We start from the raw sequence: 25,084 nt of genomic DNA, 5'->3' as shown, positions 1-25,084 counted from the left end.
AATATGTACTGTAAGCTGCTGTCATGCGATTTCTTCCCCAGATGTTTACCTTCTCAGAAATAACCCACTGTGTTTTTATAACTTTTTTTTTTTAGAAAACCCTATATCAGAAGTTTAAACTAATATGGCTTTAAAAAGCATGATAAAGTGATAATGAAAATCAAACAGACGTTTCTTGGCAGTGACTGAACCCAGTATCTGAGCTCTGAGCTGTAAAGGCAAAAAAAGCAGCTCATTTGCATTTAAAGAGTCATGAATGGACACAGCGTGTTTCTGCTTTCACTCAAAATAGCCATTTTCAAAATGATATAATAAATCATGTGTGGTATTTTATACTGAAACTTCACAGACACATTCTAGGGACACCTGTAACTTATACTACATCTTGTAAAAAGTGAGCATCTATTTGCATCTAGATGTAAACCATTATCTATTTGAAACAGAAATCTTTTGTACCATCATAAATGTCTTTGCTCTCACCTTTGATCAGTGTGTCCTTGTTGAACAAAAGCAGTAATTTATTTCACAACAAAAATCAGAGTCAGAAAAATAAGCCAGTTATTCCAATCAACACAGAAATCGTAGATCAACTTCAGTGTTTAATATTCACACCCGAAAAAAAGGACAATAAAAATAAAAATACACTTTTAACAGGCTACAGTCATCACAACCAATGCAATAGAATTTCTTTCCTCTAATGCTGCAAATCAATGTGCTAATAAAATTTTCATCCCATTTTTGTTTCCTCTCATCCTCATGTCGTATCACCCCCTCTCCCTCGCTCCAGGTGCTGGGGAGGGAACCTAAACGTGGGGGTTTTGCTACAAACCTGAGTCTTAATTACTGAGTTCATGAATTAGATAAAGCCACCCGAGGCTTGATTGAGGACGCCTCTGGTTTTGAATTGCTTTAAAGTACAAAAATAAAGAGAGACCCCGCACGCCTTTTCTAAAGCTGACGGTTCGAAGGCCCCGCTCCCAGCTCCTGTCGCCGAAGGGTTCGGGGGCTGTTAGTGTGGAGTTCTAGTGTGATTCGCATGGTCCTCCAGTTGACCGACAAGCAGACCTCAATCAGGTGGGGCTTTTTTTTTACGGATCTACATAACACCACGTAATGAAACACACAGGCCGGTTTGATAGATAGGCCTACAGCTGTGGGATACTGGGTGGCAGAATCTGAACTCAAATCTAACCACAAAATAAAGCAGTCTGTTGCTTAACCAGATCCACGTAATGATTCTGCTATACGAGACTGTCAAATGTCTTGCTGTGTCTAAATTCAGTGTAAAATATGCAGCCAGGTATTCGTCTGCATAGTTCTGACACAAAAGGTTGTATCTACCTTATCGGTAGGTGCAGAATACTCTATCTACTAAAGTAAGCAGGTCACGTAGCGCCTATTTTCTTTGCATATGAACTGTGCTATGTTATGCCTCAACTGCCCCACCAAATCCTGTGCTATAGCAGATAGATATGTCTATATTATTATGCCTTGTTCTCCGGTTTCCCTTTACTATTAGTTTCATTCATTAAGTTCAGTAATAGTTTCTTCTGATCATTGTCAAGCGGTATATTAAACAAATGGAGTGGAAGGGTGTGAAAAAAAAAAAGAAGGAGCATAAGAGGTATCAAGAGGGTTTGGAGTGATCAGTTGGCGCATTGGTACACTAAGCATTCATAACAGGACGCACTGCACCCAAATCTGCACACGTGGAAGTTGTCTAAATTTATTTGTGATAAAGAATACGCTCTGCTTTTTTTAAAAGGAGTTTAGATCTGTGAAGAATGAAAAATGGTGCTGTGCTTTCTGGATTGACGTCGTCAACAAGCGCTCCGCTAACGTAACGCTTCCATGTAGTGTAGCACGTTTGTCTCAGTAGATTTTTGACAAAATGATTGGAAAAACCACAGCCAAATAAGGCTGATCTGTAACACAATGTCGTCATTGAATATAATAATAAATCAGAGAGTTTTGCAAACTGATAACATGCTTTAAAATGGACAGGAAGTGAGCCGACTGTGCGGCCCACGTTGAGTCTCTGACTGGGGGAAACAAGCACACACTCAATCTCAAGTGTCTTTATAAGCCTCAGACAGGAACAGGATGTGACGGGTACGCAAACCACAAATCTGAGGGTAAGGAAAAGGCAGAGCAGGAGGAGAAAGGAGGGAGAGAGACGAGAGGGAAGATCATGAGAAAGACACACACAGAGTGGCTCAAGAGTATGGTTGTGGTACCCCAAAACCTGGCCTATAAAGCGGTCTAGCTGTGGGTGATTGGGTTGATGGCCCATGGGGGCCTGTGGGGTAGTTATACCCTCCATAAGCATATGGAGCAGGGTACGGGGCAGGCGCGGGACCAAACTGCCCAAAAGGAGGGCCAGGAAACGGTGGTTGGGTGGGGTATGGGCAAGCGGGAGGACCAAACGCAGGCCTGGGTGCTGTGTAGCCTGTTGATGGAGGGAACGGGGCACCCTGGCTGGGGTAGGGCTGAAACGCTGTGCTGGGGTTAGTGGTGCCCGCTGTGGAGGCTGACGGGGGAGCAACGGGGTAGGGGGTGTAGGGCAGAGCGGAAGTGGAGGAATTGGAGGGTGCGTTGATTTTGGAGCTCTGCTGCTGTTGAGGCTGCGGTTGTTGCCACTGCGATGATGATCCAGCATCCTGATTGGCACCGGTTTGTGACGTCACTGAAGCGTCTCCCATCCCTTTGCTTTTTTGGCTGAGAATTTCTTGCAGCTTTTCAATGCGTACTCGTCTCGTGTGAGCCAGAGAGCGGAGGGAAAGGAAGCGTTCGAGGAAGGAGTCCAGCGTTATCGAGCCTTCGAGAAACTCGTCTGCTAAAACCTGAGAGAAAGAGATGATTTTCAGTTCCTCAAACTGTGGGGTTGGGAGCACCATAAAATTTTTATAATATTATATAATGCTCAGGAGATCAGTAGTTCATAACCCTTCAAATATGGAAATACACCACTATTCTAAAGTCTGAAAACACTAAAACACATTGGCCCGGTTTCACAGACAGGGCTTAGACTAAGCCAGGATTAGCAGATAGTTCAATTAGGATATTTAAGTAATTTTTATAAATATGCTTAGAAAAAAAACATTACTGGTGTGCATCTTGAGACAAAACAAAGACACCGATATATTTTAAGATCAGTCAGTGCAAGTTTCTTTCAGTTCAAACAGCTTAGACTTACATTTTAGTCTAGGACTAGGCCTTGTCTGTGAAACCGGGCCTTTGAATTAATCAAATATTTTTTGCAAAGCATTCATAATGACTATAAATAATTTTATAAACAGAGCTGGGTAGATTACTTACAACAAATTGCAATCTGTTACTGATTTCAAATTACATGACAAAAATTTTAGTTAATAATGTAATCACATTACATTACACATTTTAGGTAATATAATCAGATTACTTTTGGCCTAACTTCTTTATCACATTAATTTAAATAGGAGCGAGATATATATATATATATATATATATATACGTATGTGTGTGTATTTATACATACACATAATATACACAGTGCGCACACATTGTTTCATAGATTATTTAATGTAAAAATTAGTAATAAAAAAATTTATAGAAACCAATAAGGTTGAAAGAGGATAGTTCACTCAAAAATGAAAATCCTGTCATTAATTACTTGCCCTCATGTCATTGCAAACTCATAAGACCTTTGTTCATCATACTTTTTGTGTACAAAAAAAACAAAAATAGTGACTTTATTCAACAATTCTTCTCCTCTGAGTCACCCTAGTGCCATATTGGAGAGTATCATTGCGTATGTGGTGCTCTCCAATATGGCTCTAGGCTGATTTTTGGTTTTTATTGCACACAAAAAGTATTCTCGTAGCTTCATAAAATTACAATTGAACTACTGATGTCACATGGACTATTTTGTCGATGTTCGTGGTACCTTCCTGGTACCAAGATATCTTAATTTGTGAAGATGAATAAAGGTCTTACAGGTTTGGAACGAGATGAGTATGAGTAATTAATGACAGAATTTTCATTTTGGGGTAAACTAACCCTTTAATATAACAGATAGGTGTATGGTTTAACAGATTTTATTTACAGCAAGAGCAGTTTGTTGCTCTTTCTCTTTCATAAACAATCCTTTTCATATTTATCAATAAACAAACCTGAGTTTCACCAACCGTGAAAATGCAAACATCATGAAACATGATGAAAACAGGTTATTATAAAGGAGCTGGTGGCCCACCTCTGAATCTGCCTCTGTGTTGGCGCCCTCTGTCTGCAGACGAGACAACAGCCCCTCCGGAGACACCTGCCCCATGATACAGTCTGCAGAGGGGAAAAGGGAAAAAGAGAAACAGAAGTGGGTGAGAGTTGATACATAAATACCGGTAGGCAGGCTTGTAAAAGGGTAAGAAACTGAAAAATGAGAACTGTTATGCAAACAAATCAGTTGACAAGAAATGTGTGATCCTTTTCCACAAAGGAAAAAGCAGTAATGAATACACTGAGAGAAAGAAAGGAGAATGAGACCACAGAGAAAAGGCCGGCCACATAGCTATTGTGTGATGTAATGTCACAGATGCAAAAAAAGGGGAGGAGAATGAGTGCCAGAACAAAACAAGCTCATAGAACGCCACTATATGACAGACATATGCACATATAGAAGACTTTCTGGCTGAACAACATGCTCCATTTAGAAACTCTATTCAGAAGAAATCCTGTCTGTTCAAAGGTTAATGGCTTCAGGGTGCCTTAAAGTACCATGAAAGCCAGTGCAGTTAAAAGAAAAGTTAAAAGAACACTGTAATTTTAATTTCACTTCATTGAGCTAAAAGCAGTGCTAATAATAGAATCTTTTTAAAAGATTCATTCTTTTTTTCACACTGCCTAAGCGTTCTTTTAGAATATTCAAATTAATTTATTTTCTATATATAACACTAAAACACTTTCCTAAGATGCTTACATTCTATTTTCTTAATATTTTGTTTATTACAGGACATTAAGACATTTAAGTTACAGCTGAAGAGAAACTAAATAGAGAAAATGTATTAAATAAATTACAAAAATATGACAAAAAAGGCCTTTCCAAAAAAGCAATAAAATGTACATTGTTATGAACAGAAATCTAGAAATGTTAATCTGGTTTTAAACATGAATTTCATCAAAAGGGCTATGCTTATAATATACTAAATTTCTTTATTCTTCAACATAATCCTAAATTCGTTCTGTTTTAAATAAACACCAATATACTTAATTTAATCTCAGAGCAAAACTTCTAGCCTTCCCTTCTAAATTTAGAAAACCTGCTGTGACATCAACCAAATATTTCTTCCTCTACATTCTGACGTCAATCTATCCAGAATTCATTTCTATATTCTCTTTGAAACCTTTACTTTCATAACCCAAATTAATTCATCCTTTCCCTTACCTCTCATGGCACAGTGTTGTTTGTATTTCTCCCTCACTTCCTCAAGTTCAGCATATTTTCCCACCAGTCGCACCCTCTCTGTTTCGAGTCGGGGCTTCATGTCTAGATTTTGCTCGGCCAGACTGCGGTTGGCAGCCAAAGCCATCTCTCTCTCCAACTGAATGTTCTGAATCTGTAGGAAAAACAACAACAGTGACACATGACAAAAGCCACAATGCTAGAGACATTATAAAGCCCACCGGGACAATTCATCCTCGGCAGGACTGTGGAGTTTGCTTAATGATGGCGGTTAATGAGTTTACATAATGATGGCCGTTTATGTTGAGTAGATAAGTGGTCATTTCCGAATGAAGTGGTGACAAGGTTACCAGAAACAAACAAACAAAAATGACTAAATGTACAGCGAGGAGTGGGAAAATTGTGTCATCTTTTACACACCCTTAAGTTGTTCCAAACCTGTATGAGTTTTTTTGTTTCTGTTGTTCAGAAAAAAAATATTTTAAAGAGTTTTGTAAACAAAAAATTGCTGGTAGACATTTTTTCCATAATATGTTTGGTTACCCACATTCTCCAAAAGATTTTGTTTAACAGAAAAAAGAAACTTAAGGGTGAGCAAAAGATGACAGTTTTTGGGTGAACAAATTGTTTTCAAGTGCTGTTAAAATAACATTTTATGGCATTCTAAATAGTACTTTGTAACCTTTTCCAAAAGCATTACAAGCGTATTTAGGATGCAGTTTACCCAAAAATGAAAATTCTGTCATTAATTACTCTAAATACCCATATGTCGTTTTTGACGAAACCCAATACCTTTTTGGACCCTCCATAGACAGCAAGGGTCCTACCATGAACAAGGCACAGAAACGTAGTAAGGACGTCATTAAAATAGTCCATGTAACATCAGTGGTTCAACCGTAATGTTATGAAGCTACAAGAAAAAAAAAATTATATACATATATATATATATATTTATTTATTTATTTTAACAATGTCCTTACTACATTTCTGTGCCTTGATTGTGGTATGACACTTGCTGTCTATGGAGGTTTAGAAAGCTCTTGGATTTCATAAAAAATATCATGAGGGTGAATAATTAATGACAGAATTTTTATTTTTTGGTGGACTTTAAGGGAAAGTACAGTTCACAGAGACAGAGATTGAGAATTACATCTACCTTATATTCATTATGCAAAGAACAAACCAATTATTCACTGAATAATTCACTAATTCAATAATTTACTTTTCTCCTCCACCAAATCTCATTTATGTTCCTGTATGTTAAAATATGACAAGGTTTGACAACAATGCAGTGAGGCCTTGTTACTAATTCTGACACAAATTTTAGAATTTCAGTACACAAGACTTTGGTCTATTTGACTATTCAAACAAAAACAAAAAAACATCCAATATGGTGAACAAGTCTTAAGGACGTCTGCGACACTTGGATGTTTAAAGTTTGTCACTGAACCATAGATAACAAAGGGTGTATCTAACTGCCTCCTCCTCATAATAATAATAAAAATATCTATTGCTTCATTTTACTATTGTCTTATTATCCTTTATTCCTTCCTTTCCTAGCTTTTACTATTTTGAACAATGAACCTTGTAGAGTGTGCATTTCTTGTGTTTATTGGCATCTTATGACAGAACGCTTGTTGTATTCCTCAACTGTAAGTCACTTTGGATAAAAGCATCTGCCATTTGAATAAACAAAGAAAGACACACATTCCTCACATCTCCTAACATGTTCCATGGAAAAATGAAAATGAAATAAGTTTGGAACAGTGTGAGGGTGAATAATGTTGGTCATTATCACTTTAACAAAGCTCCATAATCATCTTACCTCATCAGACTCCAATGCCATAGACTCAACCCGCTCCGAGTTGTCCAGCAAATCCTGCAACTCGGACTGGTTGAGGTCTTGAAGCTTCTCCATTGATTTGCTAGGACAGCTTAGGATCAACATCAAGTTTACTTATTATATTACAGCTCATCTTATTCATAAAAGAAAGAAAGCCAAACAGGTTTAAAACAACATGAGCAAATTATATTAGAGTTCCATTGTTAGCTAAACTATCCTTTCTAAACTATCCTATGATTTTGTATATCAAACCACTAGATGAAGACTGATAAAGCAATCATCTGTCATTCAGACAGTCGATGTAACAGTAGATTACTGAAAGTCTGGCTAGGAAAAATGCTAATGAAGCTAAATTTAACTCTACCTGCTTGGTATTTCTTAAAGATTCCCCTAATACTTACAAGGTACAAGCAAATCAAAGTCCTCTCCGCACAGTGCTCATGGAAAAACATCAAACTTAATTGGAAGCGAGTGACGTAAAGATGTAGACGGAAGCGCTGAGCCTGACAACTACTTCGCGAACGTCTTCCGCGTTAAAACCCGCTTCCTGCGAGAAACACTTAACGTTACGTGAAACTATCGGTACCAGGTCTAGTACGTTAATTAGCGCGGCAAAGTGGAAATATGTTCCTGAAATTATTCCCGGAGCCTGGAATCTCCCCGCGGTTAGCAGGACGGCTAGCTCTCTTAAGAGAGAGCAGTTGAGCAAGGCGGGTTGCTATTCAACACAAAACGGCGTCGGACGAAATATCAACTAAGAAAGACATAGTAATGTGTATCCGGTAAAATCGCATCGATGTCAGTCCAAGCAAAATAGTCCAAATAAAGGTTAATTGACGAGGTATATTCCTATTCTTAAGGGAAAGTTTCACTTCTCGTTGACAGATATCGTGGCCATCTTTGGATCAAACCATTGTCGATTTTGTCTAGGGAAGTGAGATGTGTTTAAAACACCTTAAAATTGACATTTCTTGTCAAAGATATCACATTTGGTATTAGAGTATGACTTAACTACATAACGGTTTTATAATGCAGAAAATTAAAAGACATTTTCATCTTTTTGCGAAAATATTATAAGGTTCCCCTAACTTTGATTTTATATGGTATCGTCGAATGCTCAGCTGACTGAAAGGGAAACCCCGATGTGACGGGAATATTCCATATGTGACATGGCAGTAGGGTTGGTCCTATTTCACCAGACAGGCAACACATTTTTATATAAAAGTTTAATATTGCATAAAAAAATTGTCTCACACAATTACAGATATAAGCACTAAAGAGACACGCATAGTAGAACATAATTTTTTGGCGCTTGGAATTACAGGCAATTGTCTGTAAAACTGCGTTTTCTTCATTGTATTTTACACATTTGATTATATGCATTTAATTTGTCACAACTTTGTTTTATGAGTTTCATTGATCGTTTTATTAGAAGTGATTACAGTGTTAATAAAACAAGTTGGTCGAAGATACCATCACGTTGATACTTTGGCACAATATTGTTATTTACTTAAAAAAATAAAGTAGCTTACAAATTGTAGGTAATATAGCGGCTTAAATATTTAGAGTGTATATCAAGTTAATGTCTCCAGTTTCTCAAAGACTGTATTTTGTACATGACAATATTTTGAATTCACATTTTTAAGAAAAAATGCAAGGGTAGAAAAACGATACCAGTCATAATTATTTAGTCAAAATACAAAATACTATTTAAAAAATACTAATTAAAATATACAGTTGAGGTCAAAAGTTTTTTTTTTTTTTTTTTTTTTTTGCAACAATGTTATAATTCTGATATCATTTTCTCAGGTTGTTTCAAAATGTTAAATATTTTACCAAAATAAGAGGGATCATACAAAATGCATGTTATTTTTTATTTAGTACTGACCTGAATAAGATATTTTACATAAAAAGAGGTCCCACAAGTTCTTTGGTTTTTCAGCATTTTTATGTATTTGAACCCTTTCCAACAACGACTGTATGGTTTTGATAATTATCTTTTCACACTGAGGACAACTAAGGTACTCATATGCAACTATTTCAGAAGGTTCAAACGCTCACTGATGCTCCAGGAGGAAACACAATGCATTAAGAACCGGGGGGCTTAAAAAGATTAATCTTAAAATCATACAGTCATTGTTGGAAAGGGTTCAAATACACAAAAATGCTGAAAAGCCAAATAATTTGTGGGCCCTGAAATTTTTTCTGAAGAACAGCTGGCAGTTTAACTGTTCAGGACAAACAAAGGACTCATGAACAACTATCACTAAAAAAACACAGCAGTGGATCATTCAGGTAACAACACAGTATTAAGAATCAAGCAAATGTAAACTTATGAACAGAGACATTTTTATAAATTCAACTATTATTCACATGTGGACTAAATGTAAACAAATTGTACGTGAAATATCTTATTCAGGTCAGTACTACATAAAAAATAACATGCATTTTGTAGGATCCCTCTTATTTTAGTAAAATAATTAACATTTAGAAGATTGTAAGGTGTATGTAAACTTTTGATCTCAACTGTAAAGGATGTTACATGTTCATAAAAATCTGTGCCTAAAAGAGAGGTGTATGAAAATATAATCTCAATGTATTCTCAGTCCTTTAAATGCAGAAAATGATAAGAAACAATGAAGAACCAGAGCTGCAATATTATAAAACAACAGCTGCCCGGATATTGCATTGTAAAAACCCTGTCAAAACAAAAAAGAGAAGATTTAATGAGTTCATGTTGAATAAAAATCAGGAAAAAAACCCACAAAGTGTCATTTTTGGCCAATACAGTCTCCATTAACCATAACACAGTAAAACAAATAGTGTGAGTCACAGTACAGAGCATGTATATTGTGCCCTTTTGTAATGTAGAGGTATCTTTTGAAGTGAACATATTGAAGTAGACAGGAAGATTATAATGTGTAAAACAGGCCAGATTTTATTTGTATAACTGGCTTATGGCAGGATTTTTACTTACTTGAAAGACTTTTTGTGGACAAGGAAAGTCTTCATGGGATTGAAGTGTGCAAGGAGGCATGTCCGGAGAGGTACTTGCAGCATAACCATACAGAACAAGTCCAATCAGCGTCCCCACCAGGCAAGCAAGACCAGAAATCAGACTGTTTTTTAACTTAGGGGGAGAAAAACAGTTAATTGCATATATGTCAGAATAAGGTTTAACAACTCACAGCCAATAAGAAGCTCTAATGTAGTAATTTACCAGTTCTCTCTTAGGAGATCTTTCAGATGCCATACCAAATGATCCAGCAATCACAGACTAAAAAGACATTAAGAATTAGAAGAGAACGTCGATCTTACATTACAGCAATTGTCAGAAGAAACTATGCAATTGTACAAAAGCTTATTAATGGGCAGTAGGTCACTGGGACTTTTGGTATATGTTTACAGTTGAGGTCAAAAATTTTACATACACCTTGCAGAATCTGCAAAATGTTAATAATTTTACCAAAATAAGAGGGATCATACAAAATGCATGTTATTTGTCTATTTAGTACTGACCTGAATAAGATATTTCACAATAAAAAATGTTTACTTGTAGCCCACAAGAGAAAATAATAGTTGAATTTATTAAAATGACCTCTTTTTTTACCTGAATGATCCACAGCTGTTTTTTTTTTGTTTTTTTTATATCTGTTCATGAGTCCCTTGTTTGTCCTGAACAGCCTGCTTTTCTTTAGAAAAAGTCTATCAGGTCCCACAAATTCTTTGTTTTTTTTTAAGCATTTTTGTGTATTTTAACCCTTTCCAACAATGACTGCATGATTTTAAGATCTATCTTTTGACACTGAGGACAACTGAGGGAATCATATGCAACTATTACAGAAGGTTCAAATGCTCCAGAAGGAAAAACGATGCATTAAGAGCCAGGGGTGAAAACTTTTGAACAGAATGAAGATGTGTACCTTTTTCTTATTATTTTGGACTGCCCTTCAGAAGCCACAGAGGGTACTTTCCCAGAAGACAAAATAATTTAGCTTTATCCTGATATTCAAACTCAAAAAGTTTTCACCTTCCGGCTCTTAATTCATCATGTTCAGGTAGCACAGTATTAAGAAACAAGTGTATGTAAACTTTTGAACAGGGTCATTTTTATAAATTGAACTATTATTTTCTTTTGTGGACTATATGTCTTTTATGTGAAATATTTTGTCCAGGTCAGTACTAAACAAAAAATAACATGCATTTTGTATGATCCCTCTTATTTTGGTAAAATAATGAACATTTTGCAGATTCTGCAAGTTTTATGTAAACGTTTAACCTCAACTGTATATGTTTGTGTATGTTCATTTTACGTATTTTGTGTTTTGACAAATATGCCATTTGACTATGACAATCATTTAAAACCATGACAACTATAATATTTTAGTAGTGAAATAAACATACCACAGAACCAACACAGAGGGGGCACACAAACAAAAATGTTATATCAGTGCTGATGCTGTAGGTTGGTATAGTCAGCAGGAGCTGGAACAATCCTAGTAATATTGCCATAAGCTAAAGAGGGAAAACACATGGTGAGGTTAAAATTCGAACCTATGTTCAACAACAGTAAGCAAAACATCTCAAAGAAAACCATTACAGCGAGTAAGATCCCAAACAACCCTTATCTTTCTACTTAATGACAAATTATTTGGCACACATAAACTTACTGCAACCACTTCCGGGTCATAAAACTTGAACAGGCGATGGAATTTGGGAGGATCAGAGTCAGGAGAAGGCATCTGGTTACTTGACCTATTCAAAATCCAGCTAAAACTTAACTGAGGTCCTGATGTTCCTGAAAAACAGGAACATTTCAAAGTTCAGATCAATGATTATAATAACTCTTTACAGACTGAGATAATACTGAGAGAGTCGGTATGAAACATGATCTGATCCCCCTGGATTAATGGAACGTTTTGCAGGAATACAGATGCTGGTGGAGAAAAACATTTTTGTGAGGAAAGGAAGTGGGCGGGTATCATACAGAAAATGTGTCTGGAGAGAAGAGCAGCACAGCTTGATACAATCCTGATTGCTCAACAGCACTGCAGAGGAAAAGGGTTAGGGTTAGGGGTAGAAAAAAATACTACACTACATGCATTGCCCTAAGTGGGCTGGACTGCCCAGATGTCCAAAACAGCTCCTTCCAGTTTCTTTTTTCATTACTGTGTGTATAGTATACAAACACAAATACACATGATAACAATCGCAAACCACTACACAATTTAAACGCACATTTAAAAACTAGTTTCAGGCATCACCAAAAAAAAATACACTCATGAATAAAGAATATGTTACCGACAGAATATGTCCAGTCAAATGTACTTTTCATTCAAATAATGCACGAACGACTCACCTCGAATGTACAGTCCTAGAAAGTTCGTGGCTGACGAAAACAGAGCTGTTTATGAAATGACCGAAAACCCTTAATAAACGCTCCTACGGGGAGAAGGGGGCTGGACAGACCCCTTTTCTTAGTGATGCTTGCATAAAAATGCAAGGGTGGGTCTAACTGTTTTTGTATTGCAACCAGAATTGAAGCCCACACCTTTTCTTCTGGAATTGTTGCGCACTTAGAGACGAATTCATTCAAGCAACAGGAGATCCAGCCAGAACACAACAAATAACTTGTGCAGAATCCTCACAGATTTTTTTAGGTCCGTCTGTCTCGCTCATTCTTGTGGAATTCCGCTCTGTTTGTTGTACTTAAAAGTACCTGACATTACTGCATCCTTAAATACTTAATATAAACTTCACTTACTTGTAAACGAAAGATGTCTTTGACCGTGTCGACGGACCTGTCCGTGAACACTAACCCAACTCAAGTAGAATTAAAGCTACAAGATAAACAAAAAGCTCTGCGGGTCAGCATCGAGAAGGGGGAGCCCAAAATATTCGGGGTGAGTGAACATCGTGTTATGGCTTCAGTAATCTTAAAGGGCTCCGCACAGATTCTCAGAGGAAGTTTTCTTGCACAATTTTACATCTTGAAAGAAAATCTGGGTGCTCTTCAATGATCATTTTATAAATTGTCTTTACAAAGAGAAAATGCATTAGATTTGTAAACCAGCAAATTAAAAAATTGTGAAAATGTATATTTTCTTGGCACCTCCGTCTTTAATGTAATGTCTAATATGTACTTATAGTCCAAAAAAAATTTTCTAAGAATTTCCTCTGAAATAATTTTATATTTATATTATATTATATTTTATATTGTATAGAATATATTTTTATATATTTTAAGTAGAGTGTTGTTCAGGGTTGTATTGCACCCTGCATTTTTATCATTTTAATTAACATTTTTTGTTTAGCAGATCATTTAATTAACCTTTCAACAACATTTATAGTTATGTTAAATAATATATCATAAGAAAACCTTCATTTTAAACTACAAATATACAGGTATGTGCCAAAAAATTTGAAAATCGAGGGATAGTCGATTTATTTCAATAAATTGTTTCAAAAAGTGAAACTTGTATGCCATATTAGTTCACTACACACAAAGTGAAATATTTCAAGCCTTTATTTGTTTCAATTTTAATGATAATCGATTACAGTTTTTTCTGATTGCTTAAGCACATTTTTTGTAACTATTGGCTATTTTTGCAAAACTCTACACACAAATAAGAAAACCTTTCACCCAATTATCAAAACATTGTAGTTCTCTTGCAAAAGCAAACACAGCTAGATTAACTCTTCACACCTTCGTAAAAATGGTGTTTTCATATCAAACAGTACACACAAGCTATCATCTACTAAGCACACAATGCGCCAACTGCACACTGATGGTATGAATACAAAACACATCTGGCTTTTGCTTTCTCTGTGTACAGATGTCAATTTGAGGTCATACTTTTGTCATAGTGTCATGTAAACATACAAGGATCCAAACTTCAAGTATTGGTGTTTATTCACACTCATCAAAACCAAGACAAAGTCAGAACACAAAATAGTAATTTCACACACAAAAAAAAAAAAGGAAATAAAAAGACAATCAGCCTACATCATGTCGTCTTTCTGGGTCTGGCCACAAAATTTCGTCCACATCGCATGCGATATCCTCCAGTCCAAGGCACCGGGGAAAATATCTCCTTGAATGCCGTATCCAGGCCTGACATGATGCCTGGTCAATATCTCCACATGCCTCCTCCATTGCCTGTAAAAGGGCTACCTGTTGATGAGGATGACGGTCGTACACTTTCCAGCGCCAGGCAGAGAAGAACTCCTCGATGGGATTTAAGAATGGAGAGTATGGAGGGAGGTTGAGTGCCATGAAGGATGGGTGGTCTGTAAACCAGTTGCGGACCAAAGCAGCCCTATGGAAACTAACATTGTCCCATATGATGACATATCGGGTATGCTCTGGTCTCTGAACAGTGAGCATGTCATGTAAGGTGTCCAGGAATGCAAGAATGTGTGCAGTGTTGTATGGGCCTATGGTTGCATGATGGTGAACAACACCATTTTGGCTTATAGCTGCACACATGGTTATGTTACCACCACGTTGTCCTGGGACATTGATGATGGCACGGTGTCCAATAATGTTCCTGCCACGTCTCCTGGTTTTACTGAGGTTAAAACCGGCCTCATCTACAAAAAGTAGCTCATGTCCCATGGCATCTGCTTCTAGTTCCATCACTCTCTGGACAAGACAAAACAAATGCAACACATCAGGCCCATGCACAGCACTACAGTATGCACTTCCAAATTCAGAACCAATGACACTATAGCTTACCTGCACATAGTCATATCGCAGTTGCTTTACACGTTCTGTGTTTCTCTCGAAAGGAACTCTGTAAATTTGCTTCATTCTTATTCTGTGGCGCGCAAGTACACGACTTAGTGTAGAAATGCTTGCACTGTGTATATTTTGAAAGATGGTGTCATTATCAATTATGCGCTGCTGTATTTCGCGCAGTCTTATTGCATTATTGGCAATCACCATGTTCACTATATGGGTCTCTTGCTCTGGAGTGAACATTCTTCCTCTGCCCCCAACATCTGGACGTCTAGCAATTCTGTAAAGTAACAATTTCAGTATTTTTGCATGTATGGTACTGTTGTGTTTCTCATTAGAGTATGGCAGTGCTAAAAAGTACTTACCGATTCTCATTTCGAAATGTCCTAATGATGCTTGCCACAGTGTAGCGGCTCAAATTAGGCTGAACCCGTTGGCCAGCTTCCCTCAGGGTCATCCCATGGTTGATGACATGGTCCACTATTGTAGCTCTGATGTCATCAGTTATTCTATTTCTTACTCTTCTTACCCTTCCTCTTTCCCCTCCTCGTCTTCTTCTTGCTCCTCCTTGTCCTCTTCCTCTAACTTCCTCTAACCCTCTCGCTTCTTCAACTCCACGTCCTCTTCCTCCAACTTCTTCACCTCCACGTCCTCTCCCTCGGCCTCCTCGGCCTCCTCTGATTCTCACTCTTCTCACTCTTACTGCTCCTTCCATTGTACTCCACATAGACAGCTTACCTGTGGCTTATTTATAGTGCTTAGGCTGATTGCAAAGTGAACTAATTATCTAAAACAGTTTTCACATGTGAAAGTGTGCCAAACAGTTGGCAAAATAGTGTTAATGATAGCCATACATGTGTATAATTTTGCTAGGAGTGTGTTGGAAATTTGGTAATTGAGTGTAAGCAGTGAGTTGTGTTTAAAGTTCTGCAAAGTGTGTGTTACAAATTTGCAAACTGAGTGCAAAGCAGTGTTTGTGCTTTTAGTTTTGCAAACTCAGTGAGTGGTTTTGCTATACGTATTAATAGTTTTAGAAATTGTGCTACAAGAATCACGATTAGCGCTTAAGCATTCAGAAAAAACTGTAAAGATTAAAAAACAAATCCAGTATTTCACCAAATTAGAATATCATGACAAAGTTCAACATTGTAGGCTCCCTGTGTCCCTCAGTCTGGCTTAGTAGAATCATGGGGAAGACTGCTGACTTGACGGTTGTGCAGAAGACCATCATTGACACCCTCCATAATGAGGAAAAGTCTCAAAAGGCAATTGCAAAAGAAGCTGGATGCTCACAGAGCACAGTATCGAAGTATATTAACAGAGTATTAAGAGGAAGGGAAAATGTGGCCGGAAAAGCTGCACAAGTGACAGGGATGATCGTAGCTTTGAGAGGATTGTCAAGCAAGGGCGGTTCAGAAACCTGGGGGAGCTTCATAACGAGTGGACTGAGGCTGGTGTCAGTGCATCAAGAACCACCACATACAGACGTCTGCATGACATGGGCTACAGCTGGAGAATTCCATGCGTCAAGCCACTCCTGAACCAAAAACAATGTCAGAAGCATCTGTGCTGGGCTAAGGAGAAAAATTAATGATCTGTTGCCCAGTGGTCCCAAGTCCTGTTTTCAGATGAAAGATCAAATTTTGCATTTCATTTGGAAATCAAGGTCCCAGAGTCTGGAGGAAGACCGGAGAGTCACAAAAGTCAAGCTGCTTGAAGTTCAGTGTGAAGTTTCCACAGTCATTGATGGTTTGGGGAGCCATGTCATCTGCTGGTGTGGGTCCATTATCTTTTATCAAGTCCACAGTCAATGCAGCTGTCTACCAGGGAATTTTAGAGCATTGCATAGAAAACTTTATCAATACCCCACCCCCTCGCTGTTGTTTTGACAACATGATCAAAATAAAAGGTCTTTCCAGAAAAAGCATTATGAAATACTTTACTTACAGTTTCTGATGCAGCCGGAGTCAGATCTAGTACCGCTTCATCTTTTAACAAATGTTTCTTTGTGAACTCTCCATGACAGTGTGCCTCTATTACAAAACAAAACGCTCCGGACATTCCTCTGACACGATCCGAGATGCCATTAAAAAAACTATATATATATATATATATATATATATATATATATATATAAACAGCACATTCAAGCGATTGAATGCCAGTGGGCAGGGCCTATGGTGAGAAGAAGACTATTTGTCAATGTCTTACTCAGGAGGCAGTGTTTATGCAAACGACTGCACCCTGGTGATGTAACCCTGGAACCTCGGACCCAAATGAGACATTTTTGGAGCTCGATTAAATAAATGCTTTGTTCATATTGAGGAAGTTTTAAGCTATGAAACTTGCAGGATCTATTTTATGCCATAAGATCAAGGCAAATTTGATTTCTCATGTCATGACCCCTTTACATTTTTTAGTATAGTCTTGACTATATTTACCTTTACCTGATTGAAATTTACTCACTTCTACATTAGATTACAAAAATCCAAGTTACATTTTCTTGTAGATGTATGAACTTCTTGCTGCAGCTATTTCTTTTGCTTTTTTTCTGTCTCTCATAGGTTGTTCAGATAGTATTAGGATTGCTGATCATCTCCTATTCTATGCCTCTGCTCTCCGCTGAGAAGACAATGATACTCAACTTTGGTGTGCCATGGTGGAGTGGCCTTATGGTAAATTACACTAATAATTTAGAACATGGTGGTTATGTAATAGTTTAAGGAGATAACAAAGTATTTACAGCAATGTACAGTAAATACACCAACAATAAAATCACTGAACTTTATTTTTTGTTTCCTTTTTTCCAAACAGTTTGTCATTTCAGGCGCAGCTGCATTAGCATTGGAAAAATATGCCAACTTGAAAGCAGTGAGTTTGAACTTACAGCAAGACAGACAAAAACAGGAAAAAATAATGGTAACTAAAATAATGAAATTTTCTCCTCTCTTTAGGTCACTGTTTGTTTGGTAGTCTCTGCTGTGGCCATTATCATCTCAGTTATTGCACTTATCCTATACTACGCTGATATTGCTTTCAGTCCAGCAACCGTATGCCATGAGGGACCACGCCACATGTGCGACCACCAGTATTATGCCACTGTATGTATCTCATACCCTCATATGTGAGAGTTCTGTTATAATAAACAGTTGTATATTTTAGTAAGGACTCTTTCTTTAAATCAGCATTTCAGCACGGGATTGAAGACGACCATCTCCATGATCAGTATGGTCCAGACAGGATTGTCTTCTGCTTTTACAGTTATACTGTATAATCAGAGGAGGAACTTTACAGGCTATGCTGTAAATATTTTGTTTGAAAAAATATTATATTATATGTGTGTGTGCAGTTATTATTGATTTTGAATTGCCATATAAAAGTCACTTATGGATTTCTCTCTTTCTCTCTTAGAGCGTGACTGAATGACATCCTGCTTAATCCCATCTCATGACAATTCTGGATTTCAATTAGAAGTCCTTAAACCATTCACTTCATATAGCCAACATGTTTTTGTTTTTTTTTTGCCAATGTAATGCATTTAAGTGTTGCTGTATTTTCGGTAAAATTGAAAGTGAATGTATACTTTTAGCCTATATAAATAATCAAAATAAACATATAAAGATTTTTTTTTTGTTATTATTAAAAATTACATTTAAAGATGATCTTTTGTTGTTTTATTTTACAACCTGAAACAACCATATTATGATTTTTTTTTTATCGTTTTAGCTCTACCTCGTCTGTTTAAGGAAAGACAGCTTCCAAGCAAATCGTCAGTCACATGACACGAGTTATTTTTTAATTAATTAATTAATACCAATATGGTTATGTGATATTCGCCGAGTTCATTGACTTTTTTTAAGATGGAGAAATACCAAATTCCATTCTAAGAGAGCGAAGTATAATTAAAGCAAAAAGTAAAAATGAATAAAAGCATTGAAAACTCTGAACAAGCGCGCTCTCAATGAGCTACGCGCTGTTAAATGATTCGTAACGTTACGTTGGTTGCTAACAACACAGGCAACGGTCCTCCCAAAAACAGAAGCGAGTTATTCGCTGAACCTGTCGTTTATCAGTTTCTACAAGATATAAGGTTTGTTTCTAGTCGCAGGGGAAGTCATTATTTGTTAAAAAGCTGAGGGGGGAGAGTAAAACAACGTTACACAACCTTCATAACTTAGCGTCATTTTGCGTTGTTGTGCTGTTAAGTGATAGCATGCTTCATCAGACAATCATAAACAAAGCCATCACATGATTTTTAGTCAACAAATCTAATAATAGTGTAATGATTTGAGGGGAAAATGATTAGTAAAAAAAAAAAAATCGTTTTTATTTTAGGAATACTCCATTTGATCTGAACAAAACGTGTAAAAATATGGCATTTAGTTGACCTTGACAAAGTATAGCCTCTTGCTTGTTTTCTACAAAGACCTTACAATTTATCCTTGTAAAGTGTCTAGATTGAATTTGGTTCCTGTGTGCATCACAATATTTAAAACTAACAAATCGCCTTGTTTTATGTCTCTCTCATAGTTTCTGTGATGCAGAGACTAGATGTGGTAGATAACAGCTTCAAGCCCATCATCATTAACAGAGTGGTGGTCCGAGACAAAGAGTTCCTGCGTAGACTGGGCAAAGCGCTGAAACTTAAGTGGCTACTTGGCAAAGAAGTCCAGGCATGAATAGATTCACCTGCATGCAGTGCTAGTAACACATTGCATGCAGTGCTAGTATTGACACAATAATTACTTTGTAGGTGAAAAACTTTATAGTAAAGCTTAAAATTGATTATACAGATCTGTTATTTAAAGGAATATACGATGTAAGGTCAAATGTTTACATACACCTTGCAGAATTTGCAAAATGGTAATTATTTCACCAAAATAAGAGGATCATACAAAATGCATGTCATTATTATTTAGTACTGACATGAATAGGATATTTCTCATAAAAGATGTTTACAAAAATGATCAAATGTTTACATTCACTTGATTCTTAATACTTTGTTGTTACCTGAATGATTCACAGCTGTGTTTTCCAACAATGACTGTATGATTTTGAGATCTGTCTTTTCACACTGAGGAAAACTGCAGGACTCATATGCAACTATTTCAGAAGGTTCAAACTCTCACTGATGCGCGCCATAAGAAAACCTTTCGCTCCGCCTCCCTCACATCCCTGCACCAGTAGGAAAGTCCACAACACCAAACCCCTGACGCTGATTGGTTGGAACACTGTTTGTTTATCTGTGGAAAGGTTGGTAGTGCCGATTGTTTTTTTGGCATATCTCGGACCCTAGGCTGACCAGAGAGAGACGCGGTTTTTTCACAGACAATTTATGGGGCAAGCAGCGAGCGGATCGTGAAGAAAGGTCAGCTGAAATTGACACTTTATGTTTTAGGCTAGAAATCGCTGATACAACCTTTAAGAGCCGGGAGTTTAAACTCTTTAAAAGAATGAAGATGTGTACATTTTTCTTATTTTGCCTAAATATCATATTTTCCTTGTTTGTCCTGAACAGTTAAACTGCCTACTGTTCTTCAGAAAAATCCTTCAGGTCCCACAAATTCTTTGGTTTTGCATTTTTGTGTATATGAACATTTTCCAACAATGACTGTATGTTTTTGAGATCCATCTTTTCACACTGAGGACAACTGAGGCACTCATGCAACTATTACCAAAGTTCAAATGCTCACTGAACTGTTTAAGACAAACAAGGGACTCATGAACAACTATCACTAAACAAAAAAACACAGCTGTGGATCATTCAGGTAACAATACAGTATTAAGAATCAAGTAAACTTATAAACTAATTTTTTATTAATTCAACTATTATTGTCTTTTGTGGACTGTAAACGTCTTTTATGTGAAATATCTTATTCAGGTCAGTACTAAATAAAAATAAATTCACATTTTAAAATAAAATAATTCACATTTTGCAGATTCTGCAAGGTCTATGTAAACTTTTGACTTCAACTGTATGTGCAGACACCTTAAATGTAATATTTCTCATTCTTATAACTTTGATTTTAACAGTTAAATTATTAACATATGTTCATTGTGCTTGAAATTCTCTCTTAGATAAGGAGATCGCTCATTGACAGAATCATTCCATGTTTCGCTTGCGTAGCTGTGGAAAACAATGATTTCTTTTCTCTAAGCGCCCTCCTAGAGAAGGTTACTAAACTCCAGGTTTCCTAAACTAAAATATGGACAGCAAAAAAATTAGATTTCAAACCTAGTTCATACCTAAAGTGATTTCTTTATTATTTATTTCAAACTTCTAAAGATGGATGCAAATTGTGGAACCTATGACGATGTCACACCCCTTCATACAGCTTGTGAGTTGGGGAATTTAGACATGATTAAGTTCCTGCTAGCAAAGGGATCTTCTCCTCAGAAGGTGAACCGTTTTGGACACTGCCCAATTTACACAGCTATTAAAAACAGGTATTTACAGTACACCTCTGTGATTTGATATTAGTTGATTCAGCTGATATTTTTGACTTGCAATTCACATCAGCTTCTATTTTATGTTCCATCATTTTTGCTCCTGTCTGACCTTTATAGAGTGCTGGGATGACATATTTTTGTAGGCCATAACCCGGAAATGAGTGAGCATTTTAGGACTTCCGTTTTCACTGTCCTGAAGTCAACAGGATTTTCAATGTATTTTTGGTTAAATGCCTGAAACTCTTATCTCTAAAGAAAATATTTTAATCTACTTAATAGTTCACTTTTACAGCCTCAGCACACTCTTGGAAACTATACTGACTTACATTTTTAGACAAAAAAAAAAAAAAAAAAAAAAAAAAAAAAAAATATATATATATATATATATATATATATATATATATATATATATATGCTCAGGTTGAATGTGTAACTGTTCCCAGCACATACACTGTTTTTTCTTTTAGGCGCTGTCATGCTGTCAAACTCCTGCACATGAAAGAAGTCACCGTTAATCTGCACCCTCTGCGAATTGCCATGGAAATGATCCAGTAAGCATTAATCTTATTATTTCCACTTGTAATATGTTTTAGAATATATTTTTACATGTCTGAAAGTTTATTTATGTGTAACCTGTCACTCAACAGAGCGGTACAGAACAGAGATTACCATCTTCTGCATGCCTGGGCTCTATCAGGAGTCGACATGGACAGTAAAGACTATGACGGACGCACAGTAATGCATGAGGCGGTTTATCTGAGAGACAAGTCAATGATCACCAAACTACTGAAATATGGAGCCACACCACTGGTATGAAATACTCTCTGATTGGACAGTGCTATTTTTTGTTTAGGTTTTTAATGTCTGTTTAAAAAATATACACTACCAGTCAAAAGTTTTTAAGACTTTTAATGTGTTTTTAAAGAAGTCTCTTCTGCTGACTAAGCCTGCATTTATTTGATCCAAAGTACAGCAAAAACAGTGCAATTTAAATATTTTTACTATTTATAATAACTGTTTTATATTTGAATATATTTTAAAATGTAATTTATTTCTGTGATTTCAAATAATAATAAAATAAAATAATAAAATGTTTCTTAAACAGCAAATCAGCATATTAGAATGATTTCATTTAGCTGTTTTTGCTGTAAGTTGGATCATATAAATGCAGGCTTGGTGAGTAGAAGAATTATTATTATATCTTACTGTTTAAAAATATTTGACTGGTAATGTGTATATATTAACACACTGATACTATTTTTCTCTGTCTCCCTGTATTTTAACCTGTTCACTCTTAGGAGAAAGATATGTGGGGACAGACAGCCATGGATAATGCTCAAAATGAGACAGCAATCATGGCCCTTTTTGACCCTCTTTTCACAGTGTGTTGCCCAAATAAAGAGGCTTATCTGCTGTATAAGGAAAATCGTGCATATAGATAAAAAAGAAAATGTATTTTTTGATAGCATCCTTATTAATTATTCTCTGACATTTTCACACTCCACTATTGTTCTGTATTTGTAGGAGTGAAATAAATACACCACTAATACATTAATAAACTACTAATAATACTAATAAATGTACACTAAATGTGTGTCATGCTGTTAGCTTATGGTGCACACAATAAAAATATGTACACAAATGTATACATCATTTTTTTCTGGCATTTTCAAACATTTACAAAAAGCTAAGCATGGTCTTTCACACTTGTCATATGAGATCAATTTGTGTGATGTTCCTTCTGGATAAAGTAAACAGTGTTGCGCAGTCTCGATTTATCAGTAGGCGGCAGTGTTGCTCCTTCCAGCGAGGAAAGAGGAAGCAGGCACTTCAAGAAAAGAAACAATTTATGGTTTAGTTTCGTAACCTTGGGAAGGATAGAGCTGACTACGGTGCCCGCCAGGGGACATCTTCGGTTCACTTATGTTTGTCGTGGCCACGACATATAAACTCGTGGGAACGTGATATTATGTCGTGGCCACAAGATATTAATTCGTGGGAACGTCATATTAACTCGTGGGAACGTCATATTATGTCGTGGCCACGAGATCATTTTGTCGAGGTAACGACATCCTTATGTTGTGGCCACGAGATATTAACTCGTGGAAACGTCATATTAACTCGTGGGAATGACATCCTTATGTCGTGGCCACGAGATGCGATGATGAGGGAACGAGATCCATTTCTCGTGGCCAAGAGTTTACTACATAAACAAACCTGCGTGACCATAGTAACCCAGGAATAGATAGGTTTATTAATATTTTATTTTGAGTTAACAAATGATTGTATCAATTATTATAGAAATTAATACAATATTAAATTATTATATTAACAATAGGCGATGCTGTCTGTGCGCGATGTAGACAGCATTCAAAAGTTTATCATGAATAAATATTACAAAGTACATCAAATAAAATAGCCCTACAAAAAATATTTTATGCATCCCACATTCTTGTCCATTAACTGATCCTATTTTTTACGTAATATTTGTATTATTCGTTTATATTCGTTATTTTCCCCTTTATTTCGATCACTTAATGTTCTTAATACTGTAAGGTATGACTGGGGTATTCACTGGAATGCAGTTTAAAGGTTGAATTTACCATATATTGTAATTTATTTAGTCTAATTAATAGACAAATATAGTGTTTCACTGAAGAGTGAATTATTCAAGTAGTTTCATTTGGAAATCATTTATTTTTTCAAATCAAATCACGTCTTTTTTCCGTATTATAATTATTAATAATAATAATTATTATTAGCAGTAGTAGGCTAGTAGTAGTGATTCCTATTATTATTGTATATTTTTTAATTTTCGTTTATATTCGTTTATTTATATATTTATGTGGAAATGATACTGTTATGCTTGACATATGCTATGACTGATTTTTACTGTAATTTAAAGTTTGAATTGAACATATATTTTATTTTATTTAATCTATATAGACTAGACTAAATAATACTATTGTGTTTCACTGAGGAATGAATCATTCACATAGCCTAGTTTCATTTATAAATAAAAACATTTTCGTTTATCGTCACACAGGGGTGTAAATGCAATCGTAAAGTCAAAACTTAATTGGTAGCTACAATTGTCAGGCGTGAAAAAATATAGCCCTAACCAGTTATTAAAATAATAATAGCCTAATAATAATTATAATAATAAATGATAAGTGACTTAGAGCTATATTTTTTATTTATTGTGTATCGCTTTATCTAAAAGCGTATCCTTGAGGAGCCTATTGTTGTGTAGGCTATAGGCCTATGTTATTTATGCCATATATTTAGCAAATATTGTGAACGACAATTATGCCAATACAGTTTTGTTTTTATGATTGTACTTATGCCCGTGTGTGACTATAAACGATTTACAAATGAAACTACGTGAATGATTCACTCGTCAATGAAACACTATTTATATAGGTTATCTAGGTAATAATTAGACGAAATAAAATGAAATATATGTTAAATTCAACCTATAAACTGCATTCCAGTAAAAATCCCATCATATAGCATAATCAAAGCTTTACTGGCATGTCCAGCATTTACAGTATCATTTACATTAAGAACGTTAAGAGATCGAAATAAAAGGAAAAATAACGAATATAAACGAATA

At 36.1% G+C, this 25,084-nt stretch overlaps 3 protein-coding genes across 5 annotated transcripts; 1 reads left to right on the top strand and 2 right to left on the bottom strand.

Annotated features, from left to right (window-relative positions):
* Window positions 1-579: 579 nt before the first annotated feature.
* Window positions 580-8,198, bottom strand: vps37c (VPS37C subunit of ESCRT-I). Of its 2 annotated transcripts, none has more exons than XM_073841844.1 (5): window positions 7,679-8,198; window positions 7,260-7,410; window positions 5,417-5,588; window positions 4,232-4,314; window positions 580-2,843 (listed from the first exon to the last, which is right to left on the bottom strand). In XM_073841844.1, exons 2-5 carry the CDS (start codon window positions 7,380-7,382, stop codon window positions 2,217-2,219), a joined length of 1,005 nt encoding a protein of 334 aa, XP_073697945.1. In that variant the 5' UTR covers window positions 7,383-7,410; window positions 7,679-8,198; the 3' UTR covers window positions 580-2,216. The 2 variants fall into 2 exon arrangements, with proteins under 2 accessions (XP_073697945.1, XP_073697946.1); XM_073841845.1 differs by having other exon boundaries at window positions 7,260-7,368.
* A 290-nt stretch (window positions 8,199-8,488) lies between these two features.
* On the bottom strand, window positions 8,489-13,159 carry LOC141336289 (uncharacterized). 2 transcript variants are annotated; one of them, XM_073841848.1, is made up of 6 exons: window positions 13,042-13,159; window positions 11,948-12,075; window positions 11,682-11,792; window positions 10,498-10,554; window positions 10,255-10,407; window positions 8,489-9,976 (listed from the first exon to the last, which is right to left on the bottom strand). In XM_073841848.1, exons 2-6 carry the CDS (start codon window positions 12,017-12,019, stop codon window positions 9,869-9,871), a joined length of 501 nt encoding a protein of 166 aa, XP_073697949.1. In that variant the 5' UTR covers window positions 12,020-12,075; window positions 13,042-13,159; the 3' UTR covers window positions 8,489-9,868. The 2 variants fall into 2 exon arrangements, with proteins under 2 accessions (XP_073697949.1, XP_073697948.1); XM_073841847.1 differs by lacking the exon at window positions 13,042-13,159 and adding an exon at window positions 12,637-12,791.
* On the top strand, window positions 12,803-18,680 carry tmem176 (transmembrane protein 176). The gene is made up of 6 exons (XM_073841846.1): window positions 12,803-13,180; window positions 17,583-17,693; window positions 17,833-17,889; window positions 17,973-18,119; window positions 18,204-18,320; window positions 18,430-18,680. The coding sequence occupies exons 1-6, from the start codon at window positions 13,055-13,057 to the stop codon at window positions 18,442-18,444; spliced, it is 573 nt and encodes a 190-aa protein (XP_073697947.1). The 5' UTR covers window positions 12,803-13,054; the 3' UTR covers window positions 18,445-18,680.
* Window positions 18,681-25,084: the final 6,404 nt, after the last annotated feature.

Source organism: Garra rufa, chromosome 6, assembly GCF_049309525.1.
Source record: "Garra rufa chromosome 6, GarRuf1.0, whole genome shotgun sequence".
Lineage (NCBI taxonomy): Eukaryota > Metazoa > Chordata > Actinopteri > Cypriniformes > Cyprinidae > Garra > Garra rufa.
The sequence above is the reverse complement of the archived record's forward strand: the minus strand, read 5'-3'. Positions and strand labels throughout refer to the sequence as shown.